The 25,329-nt window shown below is 44.4% G+C and overlaps 1 protein-coding gene across 1 annotated transcript; it reads right to left on the reverse strand.

The window, feature by feature from the left end:
* Positions 1-39: 39 nt before the first annotated feature.
* vwde (von Willebrand factor D and EGF domains) lies at positions 40-24,020 on the reverse strand (the record flags this gene model as incomplete). The annotated part of the gene is made up of 30 exons (XM_080005799.1): positions 40-714; positions 1,792-1,889; positions 2,203-2,298; positions 3,074-3,169; positions 3,251-3,346; positions 4,028-4,123; positions 4,450-4,545; positions 4,730-4,825; positions 5,432-5,527; positions 6,373-6,468; positions 7,494-7,883; positions 8,403-8,603; positions 8,815-8,952; positions 10,587-10,806; positions 11,398-11,657; positions 11,819-11,933; positions 12,994-13,098; positions 13,503-13,667; positions 14,338-14,474; positions 15,084-15,889; positions 16,358-16,554; positions 17,426-17,699; positions 18,240-18,313; positions 18,396-18,613; positions 19,408-19,546; positions 19,960-20,049; positions 20,558-20,790; positions 22,205-22,436; positions 22,659-22,849; positions 23,987-24,020. 30 exons carry the CDS (start codon positions 24,018-24,020, stop codon positions 700-702), a joined length of 5,100 nt encoding a protein of 1,699 aa, XP_079861925.1. The 3' UTR covers positions 40-699.
* Positions 24,021-25,329: the final 1,309 nt, after the last annotated feature.

Below are 25,329 nucleotides of genomic sequence, written 5' to 3' on the forward strand. Positions count from 1 at the left end.
GATCAAAGCTATGAACAGAAACAAGTGGAAAAAGGGAAATTGTAGAAATAGTATATTTTTATTTGTCTCATGAATTTATAACACACAGCCCAATTTTTGGTGGGTTTTGGCAAAAACTTGAAAACCAGCATTCACAAAAATCATCAAAACCTCTGGTATCACTATTTAGCAGGTTACACGTTAGACAAAAGGCAGCTTCATCAAATTATACTTTTCTAAATACGTGTACAAGTTAGTCCTAAGGTAACTAAAGTATGTATTTCTCAGAGTTGCAACCAGTGCACATCAACTCGGTTTAAGAATCAGGTTACACTCACACACATCAACATCAAAATACCAAATGCGAAAGGAGTTAACTAAAAGCTCTCTGGTACGCGGAAACAAAATCCACCGTTCACAGACCAATGGTCGTAGCTCGGACTCGTTCGTCTCATCTATAGTTTTACATTTTCAGGTGCAGAGAAGCTCATAAAACTGCATGAAACCTCTATCATGAGCCATGAGGTAGTAGCATCCAGGGACAACCAGACAAGTGCAATATATCGAGTCCCCTCAACGTTCAAATGTGCACACAGCCACATGAGCATTTTACATATTGACGTACACACACACGCGCGCACACACACACACACACACACACAGACACACACACACACACTGCTCCTCTAGCGTTGTGCATTTGCCACCGCCTGTGCAGCATTATGCATAAGGTGCCTGCAAGGAAAGAGGAATAAAACATTATTCCAGCACCTTTTCATGGTGCAAAAGTGACAATTTGGCAAAGTAGTTCACGGCAGTCTGAGTCCTATACGTGCTCCCAGTTTTTGGGACTAGAGACTACTTAGCCCACACATTTTAAATGACCCCTGAACCATTTTCTTGATGATCCTCAAATAATTTGATTTTTTTTTAAATGGTTTCTGTTTGATAAATATTGTGAGAAACCTACATTAAATGTATCTTCCAGTGCCTCTGACAACTGAGCATATTTTACTTACTTTTGCTGTACATTGTATTTATTGATTCCATTGAAAGAGGGAAAGCACCGTGGCTTTAACAATAGTCAGGGGTAATGGAAAATGTGTGATTTCTGTCCCCCTTCAGTTTTTACTTCCCCTTTACTACTAGTGTTACTTCTTGTGACTGTGACACACAGTTGGTTTTGAGCACTATCGACAAAAGGTATTTATTGTAAGTCGCTTTGCACAAAAGCGTCTGATAAATGATGTAACGTAATGTAATTTGCTGACCAGTAAAGTAAGGCCTGGTACATACTCTACATAAGCGACAATACGCAACTCTTGCTTATATACTGTAAACGCCATAACCACGAGGGGGCGCCAAAATCACTAATTTGGTAGGAGGAGGCGTTGAGTGGGATATTAAGAAGTGGCTACTGAGGAGGGGTGTATGATTGCTGTTCTCGATTGCTGTCAGAATGCAGTGGAGACGCAGTGTCATACATTTTGGGTGTATGCCAAAATCATATCCATGTCTTCTGCTGCTGGCCATTGCCATTTCAAGCTCCATTTGAGTTTCCTTTGGGACATATTGGGGTCAAACACAATTTGACCCCAATATGGTGCTTTCCTTTATTTATTTTTTTCCCACCACCATTTCTTGGGTAATGTTCTCTCTTTGCCTCTTGGGTTCAGATATTGTTACGAGCACCGTATTTCACCACACGTTTGTGTGAAGAGTTTATCACCAAAGCATTCGCGTATAGGGCTTCACACGTGGGCGCGTTGCAAGGTATTTTGCCAAAACAGAAGCTTGCAGAGCTCCACTGACCTTGGCCCCGCAGGCCAGTCCCTTGTATCCTCTCCGACAGTGGCAGTAGTCGGGCAGGACGCAGCGTCCCCCGTTCAGGCACCGCAGCTTGCAGACGGCTGGACACAGAAAGGGTAAGAGAGAAGGATGAATGTGGAGAAAATCACGAGTGAGAGCGTGTCGGACGCCGCTTAAAATGCAAATCATAGCCAAATATAAACAAAACAAAAAGTAGAAGTAGTAAAAGTAGAACTAGCACATACCATTTGTTTTCCCACATGTATGCCGTATATGTTTCTAACATATCTGGCTTTTCTTTAATAAATATTGTAGGTAGTGTCATAGCAGCAGATTCGGTTGTTAAAGCTCAGCTGTACAAGCTCCATATCTGCATGAAGCCAAAGAACAATGTGATTATAACAAAAAGCTCACGTGTCTGACACTGAAGTCCTTCCCATCCAACAGGACAGTGGCAGGTGTTGGGGCCGACACATTCACCTCCATTCCTGCACTTCTGCAGACACACAGCTACATGACAATATTACAACATTACAACATGACAACATTTCAAGGTGACAACATGACAACATGACAACATGGCAACATGACAATATTACAACATGACAGCATTACAACATTTCAACATGACAATAATGACAACATGACAACATGACAGCATTACAACATGACAGAATTATAACATGACATGACAACATTACAACATGACAGCATTATCACATGCCAATGTGACAACATGACAACATTACAATATTACAAAATGACAACATGACAGCATTACAACATTAAACGTTACAACGCGACAACATGACAGCATGACAACATGACAGCATGACAACATGACAGCATTACAATATAACAATGTGACAACATGACAACATTTCAACATGACAACATTACAACATGACGACATGACAACATTACAATGTGACAACATGACAACATGACAACAAGACAGCAGCAAACATTAACAATAAACAGTTTGAGCTTGACTCCAACCAAAACATTATTAGTACAACCTTTGTCTTTCAATTGTATCGGCCGGTTTCGAAAAAAAATCACAGTTGCCCAGTTGCCACGTCAATTGCTCTGTTATAAATTATGAAACAAGTGAAAATATTGAAATGTGCATGATAATTATTTATAATAATTATCAATCAATCAATAGCAAAACTATTGAAATACGGCAACTATTTTGCCAGTCCTGGCAACTATTGTAACTGCTGATGCATGGTTGGCAACTTGGCAACCACTTGACTGAAAGTTAGTTGCATGTGACACTCACGTATGTTGCACCTCTTGCCCCTCCAGCCTGACGTACAGGAACACGTGTTGGGACCCACGCACTTCCCTTTGTTCATACATGTGGGCTCGCACACGCCTGAGACGCACAAATCAAAGCACATGGATGTTGAATCGCCATCTGCAACTGAGCATTAAAATTAGGTTGTGCGGTACTTACTCCTCTGACACCTCTTCCCCGTGTAGCCCTCTGGGCAGGAGCACACGTTGTTCCTCATGCACTGTCCCCCGTTCTTACAGGGCGGGCTGCACACGGCTGCAGGACATTTACATTTATTTTACTCATTTACCCATTCATTCATTGAAGCACGCGCTTTTATTTTGAAAGTAGCACTCACACTGACAGTATGAAAAGCCTTCAATAAGAAGAGTTTCTCATGTAACGATTTCAGATTTTCAGTTGCTAACATATTGTTTTTGTCAGTGATATCAAGGACCCTCAATTAACTACACAATAGGGCCCCATTTAAATAGATTTTGTCTCTGGGGCCCTGATCTGAGAAGATTTTTATTTTCAGGTATGATTTAGTCCAAACTTCCATACGTGTCAATGCCAGTCTCATAACAGTGGAACTAGGATCAAAACAGTCATTATTGCTCATTCTCTAATTATGCCAACATCTTGTAAATGAAATAACAGTGATGTTGAACTAATAATGATTTTGCTGGGGACCCCATTTTGCTGGAAACTTTTTAAAGGAAGGACCCCCGGGGGTCCCAGGGTCCCACATTGAGAACCACTGGTTCAAATGGACCAGTACAAGAAGTTAAATTGTCTGCAGTTGTATGTGCAGGGATATAATGAAATATGTTGTGGCCAGCTGAGATGTCAATTTAACGTATACTTGTAATTTATTAGACATTTATTTTTTTTATATTCCTCTGGGGTGAAGCAACAGCAACATACAGTACTATATGTAGTTCTCCCAGTTCTTACCGATCTGACACTGGGAACCATAGAAGCCACTGGGACAAGCACAGATGTTTGGTTTTATGCAGGTCCCTCCGTTCAGACACACAGGGATGCAGGCAGCTGTGGAGGGTATAATAATAATAATAATAATAATAATAATAATAATAATAATAATAATAATAATAATAATAATAATAATAATATGTTTTGTAATATGAATAATAATATTATTAGTATTATTATAAATAATAATACAAATAATAGTACAAACAATAACAATAATAATAATAATAATAATAATAATAATAATATCAATTTTTTTAAGCAGGTATACTGTAGTACCAAATGTATGTTAAACGGCTTTTTCTTTACCTGTATTTACCTGGGAAAGGTTTCCAAAACACATCATGTCATGTCATTCATATCTTTTTTCATTTTTCGCTTACCTGAGCTGCACGTGGGTCCGGACCAGCCAGTCTTACATTTGCAGACGTCAGGAGAAACACACTCGCCTCCGTTTTCACAGTGTCTGTTACACACCACTGTGCACAGAAACACACACTCATATTCCCGACTCATAACCCATCAGCAACTCATATTCAGAAAATGACAACTTTAATGATATAATCGAGCGTGAGCACCAGTGCGGTTCCCTCAATCCCTCAATCCCACAATCTCAAAGGAGGCATCGCGTCAGAACCAATGAGTGAACGATCCATCACTCACTGATCTCACACCACGGTCCCACGTAGCCGTAGGGGCAGGTGCAGAGGTTCCTGGCCAGGCAGGTTCCTCCGTGTTGGCACGCCGGCTCACAGCTTGCTGCGGACGGACACAGAACAGTCGCAGAAACAGTGATTCCATTTTAAGCACCACGGCCTGATAATAAGACGAGTCCATTCACCACCGAAGCAAAAAAACTGGACTATCAATGCAACGTTCAATGCTTTAGTTCTGTGATTCTCAATCTTTTTTTTTATTAAAAGGGGTTTTCAATTTGATATGCATTAGGCCACAGAACTCATTTGGTAAGATTTATTTAGATTTTTATTGTTGGATACATGTGTGGTTTTCCTGTCTATACTTTAGTTACACAGATAAGTCATTATTGTACATTCTCTAACGCTGCTAAGTTGAACTATTCATGATTTTGCTGGGACCCCCTGGAACCACTCGAAGGACCACTGAGGGTCCCTCGACCCCACATTGAGAACCGCTGCTTTAATGAATCCCACTGCTTTAACGAAATACAAGCTCCTGATCTTAAACAAATACTTAAAATCGGAGTATATTCAATACCATGCACTTTAATACTTGTGTTTGACGACTGCGTTAAATGGACTTGGACCACTTTTACCACGCTACTTTCTTATGGTATCGATACTTTATCCACCACTGACACTGCACAGGCTGTTTTTGGGGTGTTACCCTCTTCGCAGGCGGGTCCGCTGTAGCCGGGGGGGCAGTCACACACGCCGGGCTTCACACACTTCCCCTGGTTCCTGCAGTCCGGACGGCACACCGCTGGCGGCGAGGGAAAGTGTCAAGTACCGCTGCTTACATCTGTGCAGCCTAATTCGGAACTCCATACGGAATACAGTTTATTACCGCAGGCGGATTAAAGTGTGTACAACTGTTTTTGGGGGGGGTGGATAAACCGTCTAAAAGTTTGCGAACCCCCGGTCTAGGCCAAGCTTCAAAAATGACATTTTGAAAAGATATTTTTTCCTACTAATTGGGCAGAGTACGCTGCAGCCATCATGTGCCATATATACTGTATATACTGTATATATATACATATACATAAATATATATATACATAAAAATAATATAAAGGATTAAAATATCTAAAAATATAAAATTAAATAAATAAAAATAAAAATAATATAATATAATAAAATAAAAATAAAAATACACAGACAAACTCCTGTCGGGGGGGGGGGTTGGTATTTGGGGTCTTCTGGCCTCATCTAGGTAAGGTACGCGGGTTCGTCCGGAGCAGAATGAACTGCACTGAACCTTAATACTCAACGTGGAAGTTGTTTTTGGGTCCAGACCCAAAATGGGTCGTGTCTCCGCCTCCCGGTTCAAGGTCGAGGAGGCCAACACCCCAAGTTCCCAGAGGGAGTGCGGGGGGGGGGGGGGAGTATTTTCGGGCGGGAGTTGTTTCTTTGACTTGAGGGTCTAAAGTCGTGAAACTCTCATCGGATACTGTTGTGAATTACCGGCCAAATCTTAAATAACTTGACTTAATCCGACCCGAGTTTTCTTGTTCCCCTGTCTCTGTCTCAGCCCTCATCCCGCTCATCGTGTGCATCAAAATGTCCTTTTTTTTAGGAACCCACGCTCGAGCAAACCCTCCTTCTCACCGATGCGGCAGCTGTATCCCGTGTAGCCTTCCTTGCAGGTGCACGTGTTGGGGAGCGTGCACTCCATGTTCTTCCCACAGTGATATCTGCACACCGCTTAAGAAATAAACAGGTCGATGATATCAATGATTTGTTATAGTTTTTTGGAGAGCTTGTCCTAAGCGCCTTGAAGAACGGGGTGGGTGTCTGCAGGTGTCAGGGAGTTCAATTCAGTGCTTATTCAACACTGTTTTCAAAGAGAGATTTTAACAAAGTTTAGCACTGAACAAATCCTGGACTGAATGGAGACAAAAGCTAATGCTTGCGGTTCAGAGTTGCCTTTACGGTTTAATAACATCAGAAATGTTGACTCTCAGGGGAGAACAGAAGACTCATTTTGACTAAAAAAAGATGACAAAAAATTCTGACAAAATGTTAATGTTGAAATGAGTTGGAAAAACTTTTGAGGCCTAACTTTTAAGGACCTGCAGACACCCTGGCCTTGGCAGTAACAGGACTCTGCATGCAGTGATGTTGGTAACCATTTTGGGAGGTGGCCGAGAACATGATCTTTATAAAAGCATATATAATAATAATAATAATAATTACAATAATAACAATAATAACAATAATAGCAATAATAACAATAATAACAATAATAACAATAATAACAATAACAAAAATAAAGCTGATAATAATAATAATAATAATAATAATAATAATAATAATAATAATAATAATAATTATTATTATTATTATTATTATTATAAACAACTTTTAATTTAAAGCTCTTTTCCAGAACCAGAACGAATTTACAAATGCCAAAAAAAAACAAGCACGCAAGCTTTCCCCATTTAGCTCCACAAATTATCGGAGGGGGTAAATCCAGGGTTAGAAAATAAAACTCCATTCCTCCATGTGACAAATAATCTCTTGAACTTGATGAGTGAGATCAGCTGGATCAGTGCAGGGCTGGAGCAAAAACATGGAAACTGGACTTTACGAACCTGGAGAAAAACGGCCGGTTCACAAACTCCAGCTTCCATGTTTTTGCTCCACCTTTCACCCCTCCCTGAAGTCACAGACATAACACCTCTGCATGATCTGTAATTGAATCCTCAAAGAACTTTAAATGAATCTACCTCGACATGAAACTCCGTCCCCGGTGTAGCCGAAAGGGCAGCGGGCGCACCTGAAGGCCCCGGCGGCCGTGGACTCGCAGGCCACGCCGGGGAAGCAGGGGGAGTCGGTGCAGGTCAGCGGGTGAGACGGCGACCCCCGTGCGACCCCATCGGCGAGGTCAGGGGTCACGCCAGCCGCCAGACCGGTGGGGAGCCCCCTGGTGGCCGTGGCAGTGGCGACGCGGTCGCCCGGGGTGGCGGCGGCCGGCCTCCTCCCGGTCGCCTGGGGCCTGGTGACCCGCTCGCCGTGGTGTCTCCTGGGCGACGTGGAGCCGGAGGAAAACGTGGTCGTGGAGATTTCTCGGCTGGAGTTGGGTTCGGTGATTTGGAAACGCCTGTCCGCTCCCTGCCCTGGAAAACACTGGGAGTTAGAGGATAGGGCTTGAAAATGAACAGAAGGAAATATATGATGAATGAATGAATTGATTAATGTGAGTTTTAAAAACTAAAATCAACAGCAAATGATTAATATTAATATTAGGAACGGGCAAACCAAGACACATCCTAAATCTCGGCTTGAATGATTCTCACCGAAGATTTAGAATAAATCAAACCATGACTAAAAAACACATGATCCCTCCCTGAAGAAGAGGTGCTCAAATCAACTTTGTCTTTGTCTTTGTCTGTTTTTCCAATTTTTCGGGGCTAATACGTAAGGAATAATGTGAGACCATCCAGTTATTATCGCAAAATAACCTGTGACGTGGTGATCAGGGGGAGAAGTGGTATCAGTCGTTATCAACAGATCGGCGGTCATTATTCAGAAATAACTGACTGCTGCCGACCAATCAGAATCAAGTATTCAACAGAGCCGTTGAACATAAACAATCTATAAAAATATAAAAACGTGAAAAAAAAAATCACTCTCACCTATAGTGGCGAGCCTGCTGCATGTTTGCCCGTTGCCATGGAGGCCGACGGGGCAGGCTCCGCAGACGAAGCCGGCTGGGACGTGGGCGCTCTCGAAGCACTGCACCCCCTGGTGGCAAGGCCGCCTTGTGCACGGGGAGACGCTCGGGGGCCTGTTCCTGCCGGAGGGGCCCTGCGGCGTCGCGGCACCGCCCGGAACCTCTGCGTCGCCACGCCGACCAAAAGACGAGAAAGTTACCGGTTACTTGCAACCTTTTTATACTCATTTGGCGTCAGGGTGTTTGTACTTTCGCTGCAGCAAAATGTCTGAGCACTTCTTCCACCGCTGACGCTGAGTTAAGAGGAGAGTTCAGGAGGGGTGACCGCAGCACCAAGCGGAGATATTGACAAGCGGCCGAGGGACCGGACGTACGTGTGCAGGTTTTCCCGTCTCCGCTGTGTCCGTGGGGACAGGCTCCGCAGAGGAAGGATCCCAGCGTGTTGTTGCAGCCCGCCGCGGGGAAGCAGGGCTGGGACGCGCACTCGTCCACGTCCTCCCTGCACGTGGGGCCTGGAAACAGCAGGGGAAACAAACTGATGTTATCTGGATTTAAATAGGAACTAAACCAGAGAAAAATACAGTAGAATGTCAATGCAGTCACATAGGGTGAATAAAATCACAATCCAAAAAAAAGGGAATCTATGAAGAGGTCATGGCAAGATGAAGTGGGTTTGAACTGAATTGAGCGTGAACCAAGTGGCACCATCTTGTGACACTGCATAGAAACTACAATGAATGCAGACGTAACATCCCCGATGTTCCAACGTAAGATTAATAACAATAAATAGTTAGTCATATGGAGGGCATAGTTTTCATTATCACAACATAATCCCCATCTCAACCAGGGTTGTTTTGTACAATGACCAGCATTATCGTGTACATTATTACATTATATGTACAGTACAGTGGAAACCTCTTCCAGTGATCACGCCTGTGTGGGGCAAATTGATCATTATAAGCGGATGATTATTATAACCATTTTTATTTTATTTTGCCTTATTTCTCATGCAGATTACCATCTAATGGTATCAATGGCTTGGCTTTTAATGTTTGGTTCAATTAGGAAACAGAGGAAAATAAATACATCTAAAATAAAAACACGCTTTTTATTATTTATTTTTTGAAGAAACAGGAAACGGACTAAAGTATGATGGGAATAAAGTAAAATAATTGAACTACCGTAGTTTAAATGTATTTTTCCATGTGTTGTCATGTGTTATAATACCCAAAAGAACACTGTAAGTGCACTACTTGATTACCATAAGCAAATTCACTGAAACAGAATTTGTATAGGAAGGATCCTGTCCCAAGCTTTGTGATTCATATCGGTGGTTTCCACTGTAACAGGGATGCATGTATCACACAGAAAACGAGCGCTAAAGCATTTATATAATAAGAAATAAAAACTTTCTGCGGTGACTGTTTCCATGGGTATCTATTCCGGGCAAAAAATACCTGGAAGGTTTTAAAATCATGTTATCAGCAACCTTCTCCCAGGTAGTCACACGTGTTGTGGTGAGGTTTGCTGCCAGATGCGCTCATGTCTACCTTGGTGAAGTTGTTAAATCCTGTGACTCTTCTTCAGATGGTGCTTGGTAATGAGCAAAACAGGACTGAACAACACAGACCTAAAAGTTACATTCTCAATGTCTATCTTTGGGTTAGTCTTCAAATGCTTTATATGTAAAAGAAGAGGGTTCTGCACTGTACCGTCTGAACTTGCAGTTAAAATGTGTTCATTGACTGAGGCAACGTTTTTTTATCCTTCAAGGTCTAAATTTATGAAATTCTGTGAAATATTTACTCATTTTTGTTAAATGCATTTTGCATGTTTGCTTTATTATCATTACTATTTGATTGCCGTCTAATTAAAAGCACTTTCTGTTCAAAAGGTGCTGTGTAAATAGAGATTATTACTATTGTTACCATTATTATTATGTTTTATTTTACATTTTTTAAATTGTTATTATTATTATTATTATCATTATTTTTTTATCATTATCAATATAATTATCATTACCATTATTATTATTATTATTATTATTATTATTATTATTAATAATAATAATAATAATAATATTATTATTATTGTTATTATCGGACCTTCATTCATTCTTTGTCCACCCTGTGGCTGTCTCAGCTACCTGTCATGCCGGGGGGACAGTGGCAGGAGAAGGCGTTGGGTCCGTCAACGCAGCGTCCCAGTCTGCAGGGGTTGGGTTTGCAGTCGTCCACGTCCACCTCGCAGCGGGCGCCGGTGAGGCCGTCCGGACACACGCAGTGGAACGCCCCCCGACCGGCCGCCGCGGCTGGGTCTGTCACGCAGGGAGCTCCGTTCAGACAGTCACAGGGAAGCACAGTCACCTGGAACACAAGAACAGAGATCCATTTGGACATGTTTCAGTGAGTTCTCATCATTTGGACTAATGTCACGGGTCATAAGGTGAGATAAGGTGCCTGTTGTAATTATTATTACAATTATAATTATTATGAAAGTATTATCAACACTACTTGTGTTGATTGTTGTTGAAATTTTCGATTTTTTAAAAATTAGAATTTTCACATTCAGTAAAATATTACGTCTTGGTGATCCTTTAAGTATCTTCTAAGCAGCAATTCACAGTCTCCCTCTCGCTGTGAGGGCTGGTAAAGCTTTGGCGTAAAAGTCTAGATAAAATAAGATTGTCAATGCTGATAACTGGAATTAAATGGGACTTCAATGATTGAATATTGTGATTAATTGAAATAGAGACATCTTACATACATGGAAAGTGGCAAAAAAGCAAAAACATTTGTTTGTTTATTATCAAAATTGTAAATATCGTCTGGTCTGACTGACTTTGTCAGCATATATTACCATTCTCTCACAACATAAAACATGTCCTATCCAGGATTTCCTACTATGAACACTGGAATAATGGTTAAAAAAAAACCCATTTCATTATGCAAACGTACCTGCAGCGACGCTCTGAGCTCAGCGTTGCAGTCGTCGGTCACAGTGAAATGGAAGGTTTGCAGGGGGGAGGTCTGGGAAGCCGAGGCCGTCCAGGTGAGGAGGCCGGACGGAGACAGAGCCACGTCCCCGGGGCCCGACACTAGAGCGAAGAGCACCGCGGAGCCCTCCGGGTCCCCAGCCTCGAGCTGAAAGACCAGGCTCTCCCCCTGGAAGGAGCTGATGGCAGACTGCGAGGGAAGGAGCACTGGAGCTTTGTTGTCTGGAGGGAAAGGAAAGCAAAAAAATAAAAAATAAAAAATAATAAAATAAAATAAATAAAATAATATATATTTTTTTTCAGTATTGAATCAGTATGAGGTTTGGTATTATATTGTTGGTATGTTAGGGTATGCTGGTACTGGAATTATAGTCTGGACAAACCCTGTGTGACGGACCAGGAGTGTAGGGAGGAGTCTGGACGGCACGTCATGCAGGGGCTGCTGGGACTGCGATCCCCTTCAGAGTAACACACACTGTCAATGATGCAGGTCTTCTCCTAAAAAGAAATACAGTCGACAGATTGGACAAAATGATATTCAATATAAAATTCAATACAATATACAGCACCAGAGGTTTGTTACATGTTGCCAGGCTTATTTGTATTGCTTTATTATTCTTTCCATCCCATTTATCATCCATCCATATATCTATCTATCCGTCTGTCCGTCCGTCCGTCCGTCCGTCCGTCCACCCAACCCACCCATCCACCCACCCACCACCACCACCCACCCACCCATCCATCTATCTAGCTCTCTATCTATGACAGAATCATAAAAAAAAAGCACAAATAAAGCACCAAACACAGCGTACTGTCAGTTTCCAAGCAGCCTCCAAGAGTCAACAAGGGAAGCGATGCCGGTTCTGCTCCTCCACCCAAACACTTCCACGCCAACAACCGACCTGAACGTTCACACAAATTGTTTCCTGTGTTTGAGGATCGACGACGAGCGGCAAATCATCACCTCTCGCCTCCTCCTCTTTCATCGCCAGGGTGAGCGCGTTCGCCGCCTGTCTGCGTTTAAGTATTCTCTCTTGGCACCCAAACATTCAGCAGATCCTTCAGTTTGGTTGTATTTATTTATCTGCATTTACAGAATAAACCTCCTCCTGGTGTTGGTGCTGTGCGAACCGCATCGCTTCCCCTGTGGAAAGGCCGTTTGCCAAAGAACATCATAATAAAAAGTATAAAGCTGGGGGAGCATTTCTTCTAAATCAACACTGGAACAGACCGGACCTCGCGGCAGCATTGGGCCTGTTCCCCAGCTCCCCACACTTCGCACCATCTGTTCCCCGTCCTGTCCATTTTCCCAAACGGCCGGCGCCGATGAAGCTCTGCTTTTTAAATCAAGGCTTTTAGCGTCTCACTTTGTTTTTTAAAAGGGGACTGGCCAGCTCCATTCCACAAGCATGCCTTTTTAAACACACAGGTAGGATAACACCTCCACCCTGTCTGGCCCTGCATTGGCACCACGCAGTGCAGGGGTCTACGAAGCTGCAAAAACACATCTACATTCATCGCGTAAATAAGGTCACAGCCGATACCCAGCCACACGTACTCTGAGCGCGCAGAGGATTTCGGCGTTGACATTGCAGATCTGGCACGCCCCGTCGTACAGGGTTAAAATCTTGCCGTTGCTGTAACTGTAGCCGTCATTGGACACCTGCCGGGAGACAAAACGGGCGGATGACAGGGAATTAGAGGAGGCAGCCACCACCCCGTGAACACATTGTTCAAGTTAAATCCCAGCTCTGCGAGTCGAGGTTAACTGTGCAGACCATAATAGTTTAACCCTTGTCCCTGCTGAGGCATTTGGACTCACATCACTTGGTGTATGGCTTTTAATGGAAGTAAAGGAGTTGGTGCCGTATCTCATATAAGTATTAAAGCTCCAGTTTCATCTATTTAAAAAATATATATATTACCAATTGTAGGTCCTCAAGCACTTTGGGTTCGGTTTTATGATGAAGGGATGAGTCAAATCAGTCAAAGAACAGAGACTCAAGTCGGGAAAAGCAACCAATTAACTGTGGATCAAAGAAGTCATCCAGGAAAGTGGGGACCGACTTTGATCTGCCAGCGGGCCAGGGGTCTGTCCGCCGCCGTCGCCCCGTCCGGACCCGCGGAGCCCTGGCCGTCCTCCGGGGGGAGCCGGCACTCCAGAGCCGTCACGCCCAGGAAGGTGGCCAGTACAAACTGGGAATCGTCCAGGACCCACTCGCCCTCCACAAACTGGGAGAAATGGAGGAGGGAGAGAGAGCGAGAGAGAGAGAGAGAGAGAGAATTTAGACGGAAGGGAAAATTACTTTATTCGATTTTTTAACCTTGTTGTCTTTTTCTCTCAACCCCTGTTGTTGTGACGCCTCAATTTCCCACGTGGATTAAGCTATCTGATCTAATCTTTTCTTATCTTTAACAAAGGAAAGATATTTTAAATTGGAGGTGCCAACTTAAATGATGAAAACATAAACCTGAAAACTGTAATTAAGGATTTAGTTAAATAGTACTATAGAATAATGCTATATAGTATTATAGTATAATAGAATACAATTCAAAAAATTTATTCAAATAAATTCAGAGGAATAGACTATTTGTCATCAATATACAAATCCCTGTAAATGTTTTATGACTAACAAAGACATATATTTTCTTTCTCAACAAATTATTCAAGAATGAATAATTTCATATTATACCCAAATAATAACAACAAAATAAATAAAGCAGACTTGACTATTAAAAAAATTACTATTGCTTTTAAATATAAACATGATCTTGGATGAATCTCGGATCTCATCACATCATACCGGTGCAATACAGAGAACGATGGAGGGGCAGAGAGCGTGTGTGAAAAGCCTTCAACTCAATCCAAACTTGAACAGATAAGACAAGATCTCCAAAGTACCTTTTCTTTCACAAACTCACACTTGAGCTCGTAGGAGTCCTTGAAGCCGCCTCCGTGGACCCGCACGCTGGAGCAGTCGCCCTGCCGCACGTCGCACAGTCCCTCCCTCTCCAGCTCCGTGATCTCCGGGATCTGGTCTTCACAGCATCAGCCACAAAGAAAGACATGTTGAGTGGAGGGAAAGCTCTTTTCCTCATTTGTGCCGTTGTAAAAATCAAGAGACCAAAAGGGTCGCTGTGGGGCTCTTGGGATGAAGGAGCATGAATAACCCCACCCCAGGCCTGGCCTGGGAACACAAAATTGGCCCTGGCATTTTTCGGCCCAGACGGCCCAGAGGGGAGAGAGTGACTGAGAAAGTATGCCCGTTTAAATATCACTCTGATGGCGCTGCGGAGCTCTGAGCCACGGCGTCCGACACGAGAAACAGAGGACGGGGGAGTGCGCCGGCCCACCGGGAAAATGCCCGATACGCCAGATTACCGGTACACCCCGGAATAACCCCCTTTTTCCCTACCCATTCTCTTATTGTTTTTTATTTGAATGTGCTTATTTCTAAATGTCTGTGCAGTGGAATTACGAAGACAATGTTCGTGGCTCACTCTGTGGCACTGGGGCAATGAGGTGTGAAATATGCAATAACTTAACCGGGGAAAGCAAGGCACTAACACTTCCAGGATTAGGGCTAACATGATATAAAAATATGGTTTGGGTGTAATACTACTTTCTGTGTACACCCGTCCTCCTACCAGCCAGAACGCCGCAGTCGTAGGAGCCGAACCCCGGGAAGCAGACGCAGCCCCGGTCCGAGCACTGCCCATTCCCGCTGCACAGACCGGGGCACCTGAGGAGGGACAGCACGTCCCGGTGCTCCGCCTCCCTCCTCTTCTCCTCCACCAGCCGCCTCTCGCACTCGTTCTCCAGCAGCGGCAGCGTCTCGTTCAGCCACGCCGGGTCGTCCTTCAGCTGCAGGTCGCTGACGCACATGGCCACGGCTCGGGAAAGGAAGGGCCTCCCGATGAGGCGGCCGCAGCCCAGCGCCACGCTGGAGTCGGCCACGCCGCGCTGGCACTGGAGCCTGGCCTGGCGCTGGGTGAGGCCGGAGGGCGCGGGCCACGTGGCGGGAGAGAAGGAGTCCGGGTGCGGCGGCGGCTCGTGGTCCTCGGGGAAGAAGTAGGAGAGCCCCTCCAGGTCGGACTGGCTCAGGCTCTGGTACGGCGGGTCTGAGATGTGCCGGTAGGACGTTTGGCGCCTGCCCCGGCGAGCTGGAGCGCCGTCACTGGAGGCTGCAGAGGGGGAAGAGCTTTGGGTTGGTCCGTGCCCGAGCAACTCCACCGAGCTGATGTACTCCGCCGTGACGTCCAGACTGGGGATGACGCTGGGGAGCTTCACGTTGCCGTGGCGAGAGCAGGTGGAACCGGACGGGGCGGCGGGGTGAGGCCGGGGTCTCGGGGACGGGGGACGGGGCCCCGCCTGACAGTCGCAGAACTGGTGTTGTTTCACCGCGTTCTGGGAGGGAGGGATGGTGTCAAACAGACTGGTGCCTGGGGAAAGCCTGGCAGAGACCAAATGATGCACCAAATTAAACATTCATCGTGAAAGATTGATTTATAGACACATCATTATTATTATTATTATTATTATTATTATTATTATGGGGAATATGGAAGCTTCATTATCACTTTTATTCTGAGGTTTATCTCAGGCTTGGATGTTTTTCAACTTTGACATTGGTGATTGTAAAGGCTGATACACTCGGCTCCAAAAAGCCAGGTTCCAACTTCGCCACAGGGGGTCGCTATAATACAAAATTAAAGTAAACAAAAAACCTCATCCCCACTTTGGAGGCAGAGCAGAGACCTGAAAATGAACTGAAAAGTTTTATTTCAGACCAAATCTCAAATAGTTCAGAAGACATACTTTGAGAAATTTGAGGTTGCATCACATAACAATCTGATCTCATTGATTTAGACAGCGAAGCCGCTAAATCTGCCTCTACCAGTGCACCGGGCTCTCCTCTCACCTCCACTCGGCGATGAAGGCGTGCAGGTCCTCCACGCCAGCGCCCCCCGCGGTGTGGAAGTCGTTGCTGGCCTGTCCATCGTACGTGCCACACAGTCCCTCGGTGTGGGCCCGGTCCGAGCTTGGGGCCCGGACGCTCAGGCTCATCCCCCAGGACGACACGTCCGCACGCACAAACGCTCCCGAAGAGAAGCTGATCTACAGCGACACATGGCGAGAAGAGATTCAGGAACGAGATGTATTACTATTATCCAAACAGGATTCATACATTCATCTAGAATATATACCGTATATATATATGTCGCTTTTGATCAATAATGAGATCAAATTCAACTTTGTTCAACTAGATCTGAGCCCTTTCTTAATATTTTAATAATAATAAATGTAATTTCAGGCGTTGTTGTCCTTGCAGTTGTGTATAAATATGTTTTCTTTTATCAGTATATTGCATATAGTGGTGGAAAGAAACAAGTACTTTAGTGCATTTTCCAAGTATCTGTACCGTATGTACTTAGGTATATTCAGTTTCAGAGATTTTGACAAATATTATTTTTTTTACCTTAGGTTTTATACTCAAATATATCAGTAGTACATCGTATACTATTTAATTATTGTGATCGGGAACTGCATGAGCGTCATCTGCAGGAAAAGAGGTTCAATAGAACTTCATATTAAATTCACCATATTATAGGCAATGTTATATCAGGGTACTGCATAGGAGTGATATGGATATTTGGCAATGTGAGGTGAAGTCCTTTTACTTTAATACTTTAAATACATTTAAGATCGATTACACATATACTTTGACTTAAGTGAGCATGTAAATGCGGTACTTTTACTTTTACAAGGGGGTATTTGCACTTTTTTCCTGAAGTAAAAGGTCTGAGAACTTTTTCCTCCACTGGTAGATTGTCAGATTGTACAGAAGGAAATGGAATATGAAATCCATTCAAGAGAAAAGGTTTTCAAGGCAACATGATCGCAGTAAAGCAGTATATACAGCCATTGTGTTTTTATCATGTCTATCTTTATTTCTATCACTATTTCAGGGGTGTTGCCTCTCGCTCACCGTGACCTTGCGTCCGCGGTGGGACTGCACGATGCGGACCCGGCTCCCGCTCACATCCCTGTTCTTGACCGTCAGCTGGGGCGTGGTCTCCCCCGTCTCGCCGTTGCACATGTCGAAGGTCACCACGTCGGCGCCGTCCCGCGCCGCCACGCCGCACGCGCACGACGCCGCCTGCAGGACGCTGCCGCACTCCCACTGACGCACCTGCACCTCCAACGGCCACCGGCTGCTCTTGTACAGGACGAAGGTCCCGATCTGGAAGTTATCATAGTGCCTGCAGGAGGATGAACAATATGAGTAAGTTATCTGTTTATCCGTCTGTCTGTCTGTCTGTCTATCTCTCTAGATACATACATACGTACATACATACATACATACATACATACATACATACATACATACAAACATACATACATACATAGATCGATTATTAATATCTACAAAAAAAGGTTATTATTACAATTTTATATTATGATTATTATAATGATGATGATGATGATGATGATAGATAGATAGATAGATAGATAGATAGATAGATAGATAGATAGATAGATAGATAGATTGATAGATAGATAGATAGATAGATAGATAGATAGATAGATAGATAGATAGATAGATAGATAGATAGATAGATAGATAGATAGATAGATAGATAGATAGATAGATAGATAGATAGATAGATAGATAGATAGACTTTTTGGATAGAGATAAATATAATACATAATATAATATATAATATAAATGTTTTTGCAAAAGTCAAATTGGCTGCATGGTCTAATTATTTTCTTCTGCACGGACTGTGAGAGGAAAGTACCTGCCATCAAATGTGATGACATGAGGGTCGGTGAAGGAGTAGCAGAACGCAGCGGGAACATCCATCACAGTTATCTGGAACATAGAAGAGATAAAGCTATACTCACCCTGAAAAATGAAATCAAAATCAAAATGATGTTTGAATATCCTGCTGCACCTGAACAGCCTCAGGCAGGTATCCGTTCCAGATCAGGTTGTGTGTCTCCAGGGGTTTGACAGAGATCTCCGTCCTCCTGTCTCCGTCCTTCACGGAGTCGGTGACGGGGCTGAAGTGGACCAGGGCCCGGCCGCAGGTCCCGTCCCGGCAGGGCCCCCCGGGGAGCTCAACCACACAGGAGGACAGGGTCAGATCCGGACCCAGCAGATCCTCCGCATCTGTAGGGCCATGGGATGGTCATTTGATGGTCCAGGTTAGAGAGAAGCTAAAAGCAGCATGGAAATTTTACATTTCAACCAACCCAACACATTGGGAGAACGATTGATTCAACTGAAATCACACAAGAAGAAAACAATCGTCCACTGCAATCAACGTCTGCTGCACTTTTGTATTTTTGTATTATTTTTGCAAATATGGTTTTGAGATGATATAAATGACAAGCACAAACCAGTATAATAATATAATAAAGTAATTTAAAATAAAATAAAAATAAAATAATAATAATTATATATATATATATATATATATATATATATATATATATATATATATATATATACGTGCATGCAACATAGTGTCCGAGTTTCATAGCGAATAATGGTAATAAATAGTCGGCACAATGACAATGTACAGGCTTATCTTGCAATGATGGATGATACGATTATAATACATTTTCAGTCCATATATTAAATTGTTTTTGGGGACAAAGAGTTGGATTTTGGTCATAGAAAAACATTGGAATATCAAGTTTTAAAGTAAATATGGTCATAAAGGGCATCAAGACAAGAACAGCAACTTGCAAGACAGAAAATACTCTTGAACCATACTGCAGCCATAGCATAACAACAACAACACCCTAAATTAATCAGAAAAATATAAAAATAAAACAGACATGGGAAAAAAACATAACCATCAATAATTGAGTAAAATGAAACATTTCAACAAACAAGTCTTGGGGTGACTAACTTTATTCTTGACTCATGACTGTGCGTGGAGTCGCTCCAGCCTTTACCTTGGCTGCTCGTGCGGAGCTGCAAGGCCAGAGCGCAGCGCTGCGTGGGGGCTTCCAGGCACGGGACAGGGACCGTGCTCTCCACCACCAGCTCGTAGCTCCCCCCGTCCTCCGACACCGTGGTCACCTCCGGCCTCAGCTGTGGAGGGTAAATCAAACAATATGAGACGCACACAGGTCGTCGTAGAGACACACACACGCTTACGTGCAGGGTCCGATACCAACTTTTAGAAGTGGTTGCCAAGTTGGGAGCCAGACATCAGCCGTTCGTTGCCAAGACTAACAAAATTGTTAATGTTATGGTTTCTGAGTTTTTATCATTTTTTTATTGAGTGATAATGATCCTATATGGTTATAATCCATATTTAAGTATTCTCACTTGTTTCACCATTTTTGATGGAGAAATGCAGTAACTGTGCCAGGATAACTCATTTTCCTCAGCAGACGTTTATACAGCGCTTAACACATTCACACACGTGTTCAAAGAGCCACATACACACGCACACACACAGACAAGTCAGAGTCGAAATATTTCAGATCCCTTCGCTGTACCCTGATCCCAGCGAAAAACTCCTGACTTTCCACTGGCGCTCCCTGGACGTCGGGCGAATCCAGAAGGAAACTGGAGCAGGAGCAGTATATCTAGAGGAGGGGGAGACAGAGAGGAGGAGGGAGAGAGAGAGAGAGAGAGAGAGACAGAGAGACAGAGAGACAGAGAGAGAGACAGAGAGAGACAGAGAGAGACAGAGAGAGAGAGAGAAAGAGAGACAGAGAGACAGAGAGAGAGACAGAGAGAGACAGAGAGAAAGAGAGAGGGTGAGAAAAGAGTAAAATAAGAGTATGAGTGAAAGGAAGCACAAGAGGGATGGAGGGAAAGAGGGAGAAAAGCAGCAAAATGGAAATATAATCTCAGTAAACAGTCACATGATATGTGGCTACAGACCGACAACATTTTCAGTACTATAAACTCTTTAAATATTGCTTGATTGATTAATAGGTATTATTTGTGCATAGTTCAACCAAACACAACATCAAACTGCCCATGAGCAAGGCACACAAAGGATAATTTCACTTTTCTATTGTGAATGCCTGTACTGAGCAGTCTGGGTTTCCCCGGGGCCATCCCAGCGATCCTCTCCCGGCACCCAACCTTGTCTCCCAGGCGGAGGTTGAAGCCGTCCAGCTCGATGAGGGCGGAGGTCTGGATGGTGGTTTCCCGTTTGAGCTCTTCCTTGTGGCCCTGGGGGGACAGGCGGGACCAGGCCACCACGTAGCCCAGCGAGCTGTTGGAGCCCCGGCCCTCGAAGCCGCACCGGAGGACGATGGAGGAGCCGGACAACTCGGAGGAGATCAGCGGAACGGGCGGAGGAGGCGGCCGCTTGGCTTGAACCAGGGAGAGAGACGCATGGGAGATATTATACAAATCTGTGGAAAATACTTGACCCTGATTGGCAAATAGCGGCAAGCAGCGGTCAGTTATTTCCGAATAATGACCGCTGATCTGACCATTGCCACGGGCAACCACTTCTCCACCTGGTTTCATGTCTGCCCACATGCCCATGCTGACACTAGATAGTGGCGCCATCTTGTGAACCCACATAGAAACCACAAAGGCAGACAGGAATGCGGACATCAATATCGAAATCCCCAACATTCCATTGTTCATGATTCATTTCAGATGAGTGTAAATGTCCAATTTAAAATTGATTATGCAACGTGAATAGGTTAGCCTAACCCTAACCATTCAACTCAGCATAATAGTTATACAATCAGAATTCAATATTCAAATCAATACTCACTGTATTGACTTAATAATAGTCAATGTATTCATTTACTTAACAAGTGGCCATGTTATAAGCGGGTAAATGTACAACCAGCCGAGGGTGCCATAATGACTTATGGCAGCATCTGAAATCAAAAAGAAAACCCCACGGTGGAATAGCTCAGGACAATGCCAAGGGCCATCGCCATGGAGACCGAGCTCAGTGGACCAGAGGACACATGATTGGTTCATTAAGAGGAGTGTGGAGGGGGCCCAGTGGTTGCATTCCACACCACATGGCAACATGCACACGCACACCACACGCACACGCACACACACACACACACACACACACACACACACACACACACACACACACACACACACACACAGACACGCACAGACACGCACACAGGCACACACACACACACACACACACACACACACACACACACAGACACGCACACAGGCACACACACACACACACAGGGTGTTTCAGTGTCTGCCTTAATATGAGGAGACAGGGGTGTAGGCGGTCTCGTTTTGACATGTTGACAAGTTGGGGAGAGGGAGACACATTGAATAACCCAAAAGTTGAGGTCTGAACCAACACTTGCAGCTTATGCCTGATCAGGTTAAGAGTGTTGAAAGAAGAGAGAAGGTGTAGGGCTTCATCCAACCGTATGACATTCAAAACAATAGATTCACAGCAAATTGCCTCAAACAACCATAGTACCGTGTAACATACAGTAGGGGTGTCAAACACATGGCCTGTGGGCTGGATTCGGCCCACAGAGGGATCCAATAAGTACCACGGGACAGTTTGGAGGAAAAGAAAACAATTCACCTGCAGTTATGCTGTATTAAATACAGCTGAACTAACCGTGTTTAGTTGTAGTCTCCAAGATATTATGTATGGTACGGTTTCACAAAAAGTAGTCCGACCCGCACAAAGTCGCATTTTGACCAATCCAGCGCCGTGACTCAAACGGGTTTGACGCCCCTCATGTAAGGGGGTCCTGTTCCCTGCCTTACCCTGTGCACAGTACCCCATGCAGCCCTGCGTGGGCTGCAGGAGGTAGACGTAGAAGTCTCCACAGTTACGGACGGTGACCGGGAGGCGGAACAGGCAGCAGTCCCTGGTGGCACTGGGCGAGAACTGCCAGGCGGCGCAGGCCGTCAGCTGCCGGAGCTCCAGGGGCCCCGGCAGGGACTCGCCATCGCCCAGGGAGAGCCACACCGGGGCCTGGGTCCCACAGTGGTTCACCTGGGCGAGAGAGAGGGTGAGAGACATAGGGGAAGAGCGGGTGAGAATGTGTCAGAATGTGTTAGAAGGTCACATTTGATTGGAAACCGGCCTTGATCATAATATACACAATGACAATGTTGCTCTAAGCACTTAATTCTGTACTTCAAATGGTGAAGTTTAGCATGGAACAAGTCCATCATTCAGCATTTCAGGACCCGTTCTGCTGGTTCGCTCTCCTACCTCCACGCACTGGGTGGGCATGCTGGCGGGCTTGTCGAATATCTGGAACTGGTACCAGCCGGGCGTGAGGGAGTGGTCGCAGATGAAGTCCTGCAGGGTGGACTGCTGCAGCCAGGCGGAGGTGAAGGACGTGCTGCGGTACGGGTTCTGGAGCAGAGCGTGGCCTCCCGGAGCGCACTCTGGAGGGAGCACTGTGAAGGGAAAACCCGATGGAGGAACACCGGAAACGACGGGCAAAAACTGTGAGGCCGGGTGGATGTCGTAAGAAGGGGGATAAAGGGAACGTTCAAGGTCCTGGAGAAGGGAGGGAAGCACGGCAATCAAAATTACTTCCCTGAACCGGGGCCGGATTAACCTGTTTGAGCTAACAATGTGAAACGTCTTCCCGAGTCACGCCCAGAACCTGACTTGGTATTAACGTCCTGTACGACACTGAATCCGAGGAATGGTCACATTTGCAGTAGAGCCGTCTCATTCATGAAAACGTGATCCGTGAATCCTAAAGACAAGAAAAGGTCTGGGCTGGTCTGGGAACTGCTCCAACACTTGTAACCCCATAAGAAGCAGCAGCACGAGGAGCTTCCTTTCAGCCTCGGGTTCCTCTCATAACGGAGCCAAGCCTAACAGTGTTATTATTATGACTGTAGCGACGCTCAAAGGGGAATAGGACGTTCCTGCTAATCCCCAGACGGTCTCCTTTAAGATACGGTTCCACATGAGAGCCGTCGCGTGGAGAGGATTTGGCATTTAGTGACTAGTTGCACTGTAAAACTCTGTTGGAGACGCTGGCCTTTTTGCTGAGGATGGGCGCGGCGCGGGGCCACTTCAAAGGCACCGCCGACTGCTCCGTGTCTCGGGTCAAATGTGAATTTGAAACAGAAGGGCCATTACCGGGACAGCAAGTCCCCGAGGTGTTTCGCTCGACACTCGATTAAGACGGCGAGGGACGGCCGTTTTAAAATCGCCTTCGTCGGACGGATGGGAGGGCCTGCAAATTAAACTGCGCAGCAGCCATTCCCAAACTTAAGAATGCCGCGGCCCGATTTAAAATGTCAAAATCTTCTGCTGCCCAACCAGACCTTTAACCACAACTCAATGATGAGATATACAGTAAGACACGATCGGGATCAAAAATAGGTCCGATAAATGAAGGATAACAAGTCATTTTAATCCCCTGGCTTTGTTTTATTAGTTCTGACACCTTTTTTAAATGTCAGTATATAATTTTAAATATGTTATGGCAATTTCAAACTTAATAGCAACATTTTTCATTAAAAACAAAAAAAACAAAACAAATAAAACCCTTTTGATTAATTTATTGTTAGTACCTCCACGGCCCACCAGGGGGCCGCGGCCCACCATTTGGGAAACAGGCATTGACTCATCTTAGGGCAGGGCGATATTGACAAAATGAAATACACCGATATTTTGGGGCGAACACCTCGATATCGATAATTTGAAAATATTTTGGGGGTTGATTATTGGTGTTTTCATATGTTTAGGGACATGACGTTTTGCGAGAAAGAATAATTGTATTTGTATAATTATCCATTATTCATCACTAGTATTATATTATACCAAGCAGGCGGAGGTATTGATCAGAACAGCTAGAACAGTTTGTGAAATTCAGAAAACGGCATTACTTCACATAGTTAAATGTTGTCTTTAAGACAACATTTAACTATATCACCACCAACCTAACCAAAACTGCATGTCATAATATTTATAGTAAATTTAAGAGCACATACTGTTTATACTGTATATACTAATTTTGTGTCAGGGTATTTTAATTTTTTTTAATTTTTACTGAAGTAAATGGTCCAAGTACTTCTTCCGCCACTGAAAAACAATACAAAAGCCACTAATCATAACCCACTGGCCTCTGTTTTTTGTTTTTTTTTTGGTAATAATTGGGTCCTGGGGGCCCCAGACTGAAGCAGCAAAGTGAAAGGGGATATCCTGCCTCATTATGACAGGGTGGAGACAGGAGCTTTCAGAGCCTCCAGACTCCAGACGTCCTCCACTCACAGGGTCCTTTTTGGAGCACATGTCCTCAGATCCCTCAGCACCTCGGATGGCCCCACAGCACCACCTCCCCTGGCCCCTCGGGGGTGGGGGGTGGGGGGGGGTGGGCGTGGCATGTCACCTTGGCCCCTGGGGGCCCACGTGGTGAGGAGGTGGACAGCTAGGAAGATGCTTGACCCTTTGCTTTCCCCCGATGACAGCACAATAGATCAGCGCCCTTGGACGACAGCACCGTGATGGATGAGAAGGTTCTTCTAAGAATACCACGCAGGACCCCTTTTTTTTTTTTCTAAGCAGCTGGACAAATGGACAGGAATAACCACAGGGAACCTGAGACTGGACATTAGATGGATGCCACATAAATATTAAAGTAATATATATTTAATAAAATAAACATATTTTTTCTTCAGGATATTCGTCTTGTAACAGACGAGAGTCAGTCATTTGTAAAAAAAACCTAATATATAAATAAAATAAACTACTTTTAAGACACTATTTTTAGGAAAGTCCGTAAATCTAATTACCATTGAAAGTCTCAACTGTCTTAAAAAGCGACACTCGCGTTGGGTGCAGCTTACCTGTTTGCAGATGCATGTGACTGGCGAGTAAAATCCCTACATACTGGAGGAGCTGGAGCAGAACTGGG

The sequence above is a fragment of the Zeus faber genome, assembly GCF_960531495.2.
Source record: "Zeus faber genome assembly, chromosome: 8".
Classification (NCBI taxonomy): domain Eukaryota; kingdom Metazoa; phylum Chordata; class Actinopteri; order Zeiformes; family Zeidae; genus Zeus; species Zeus faber.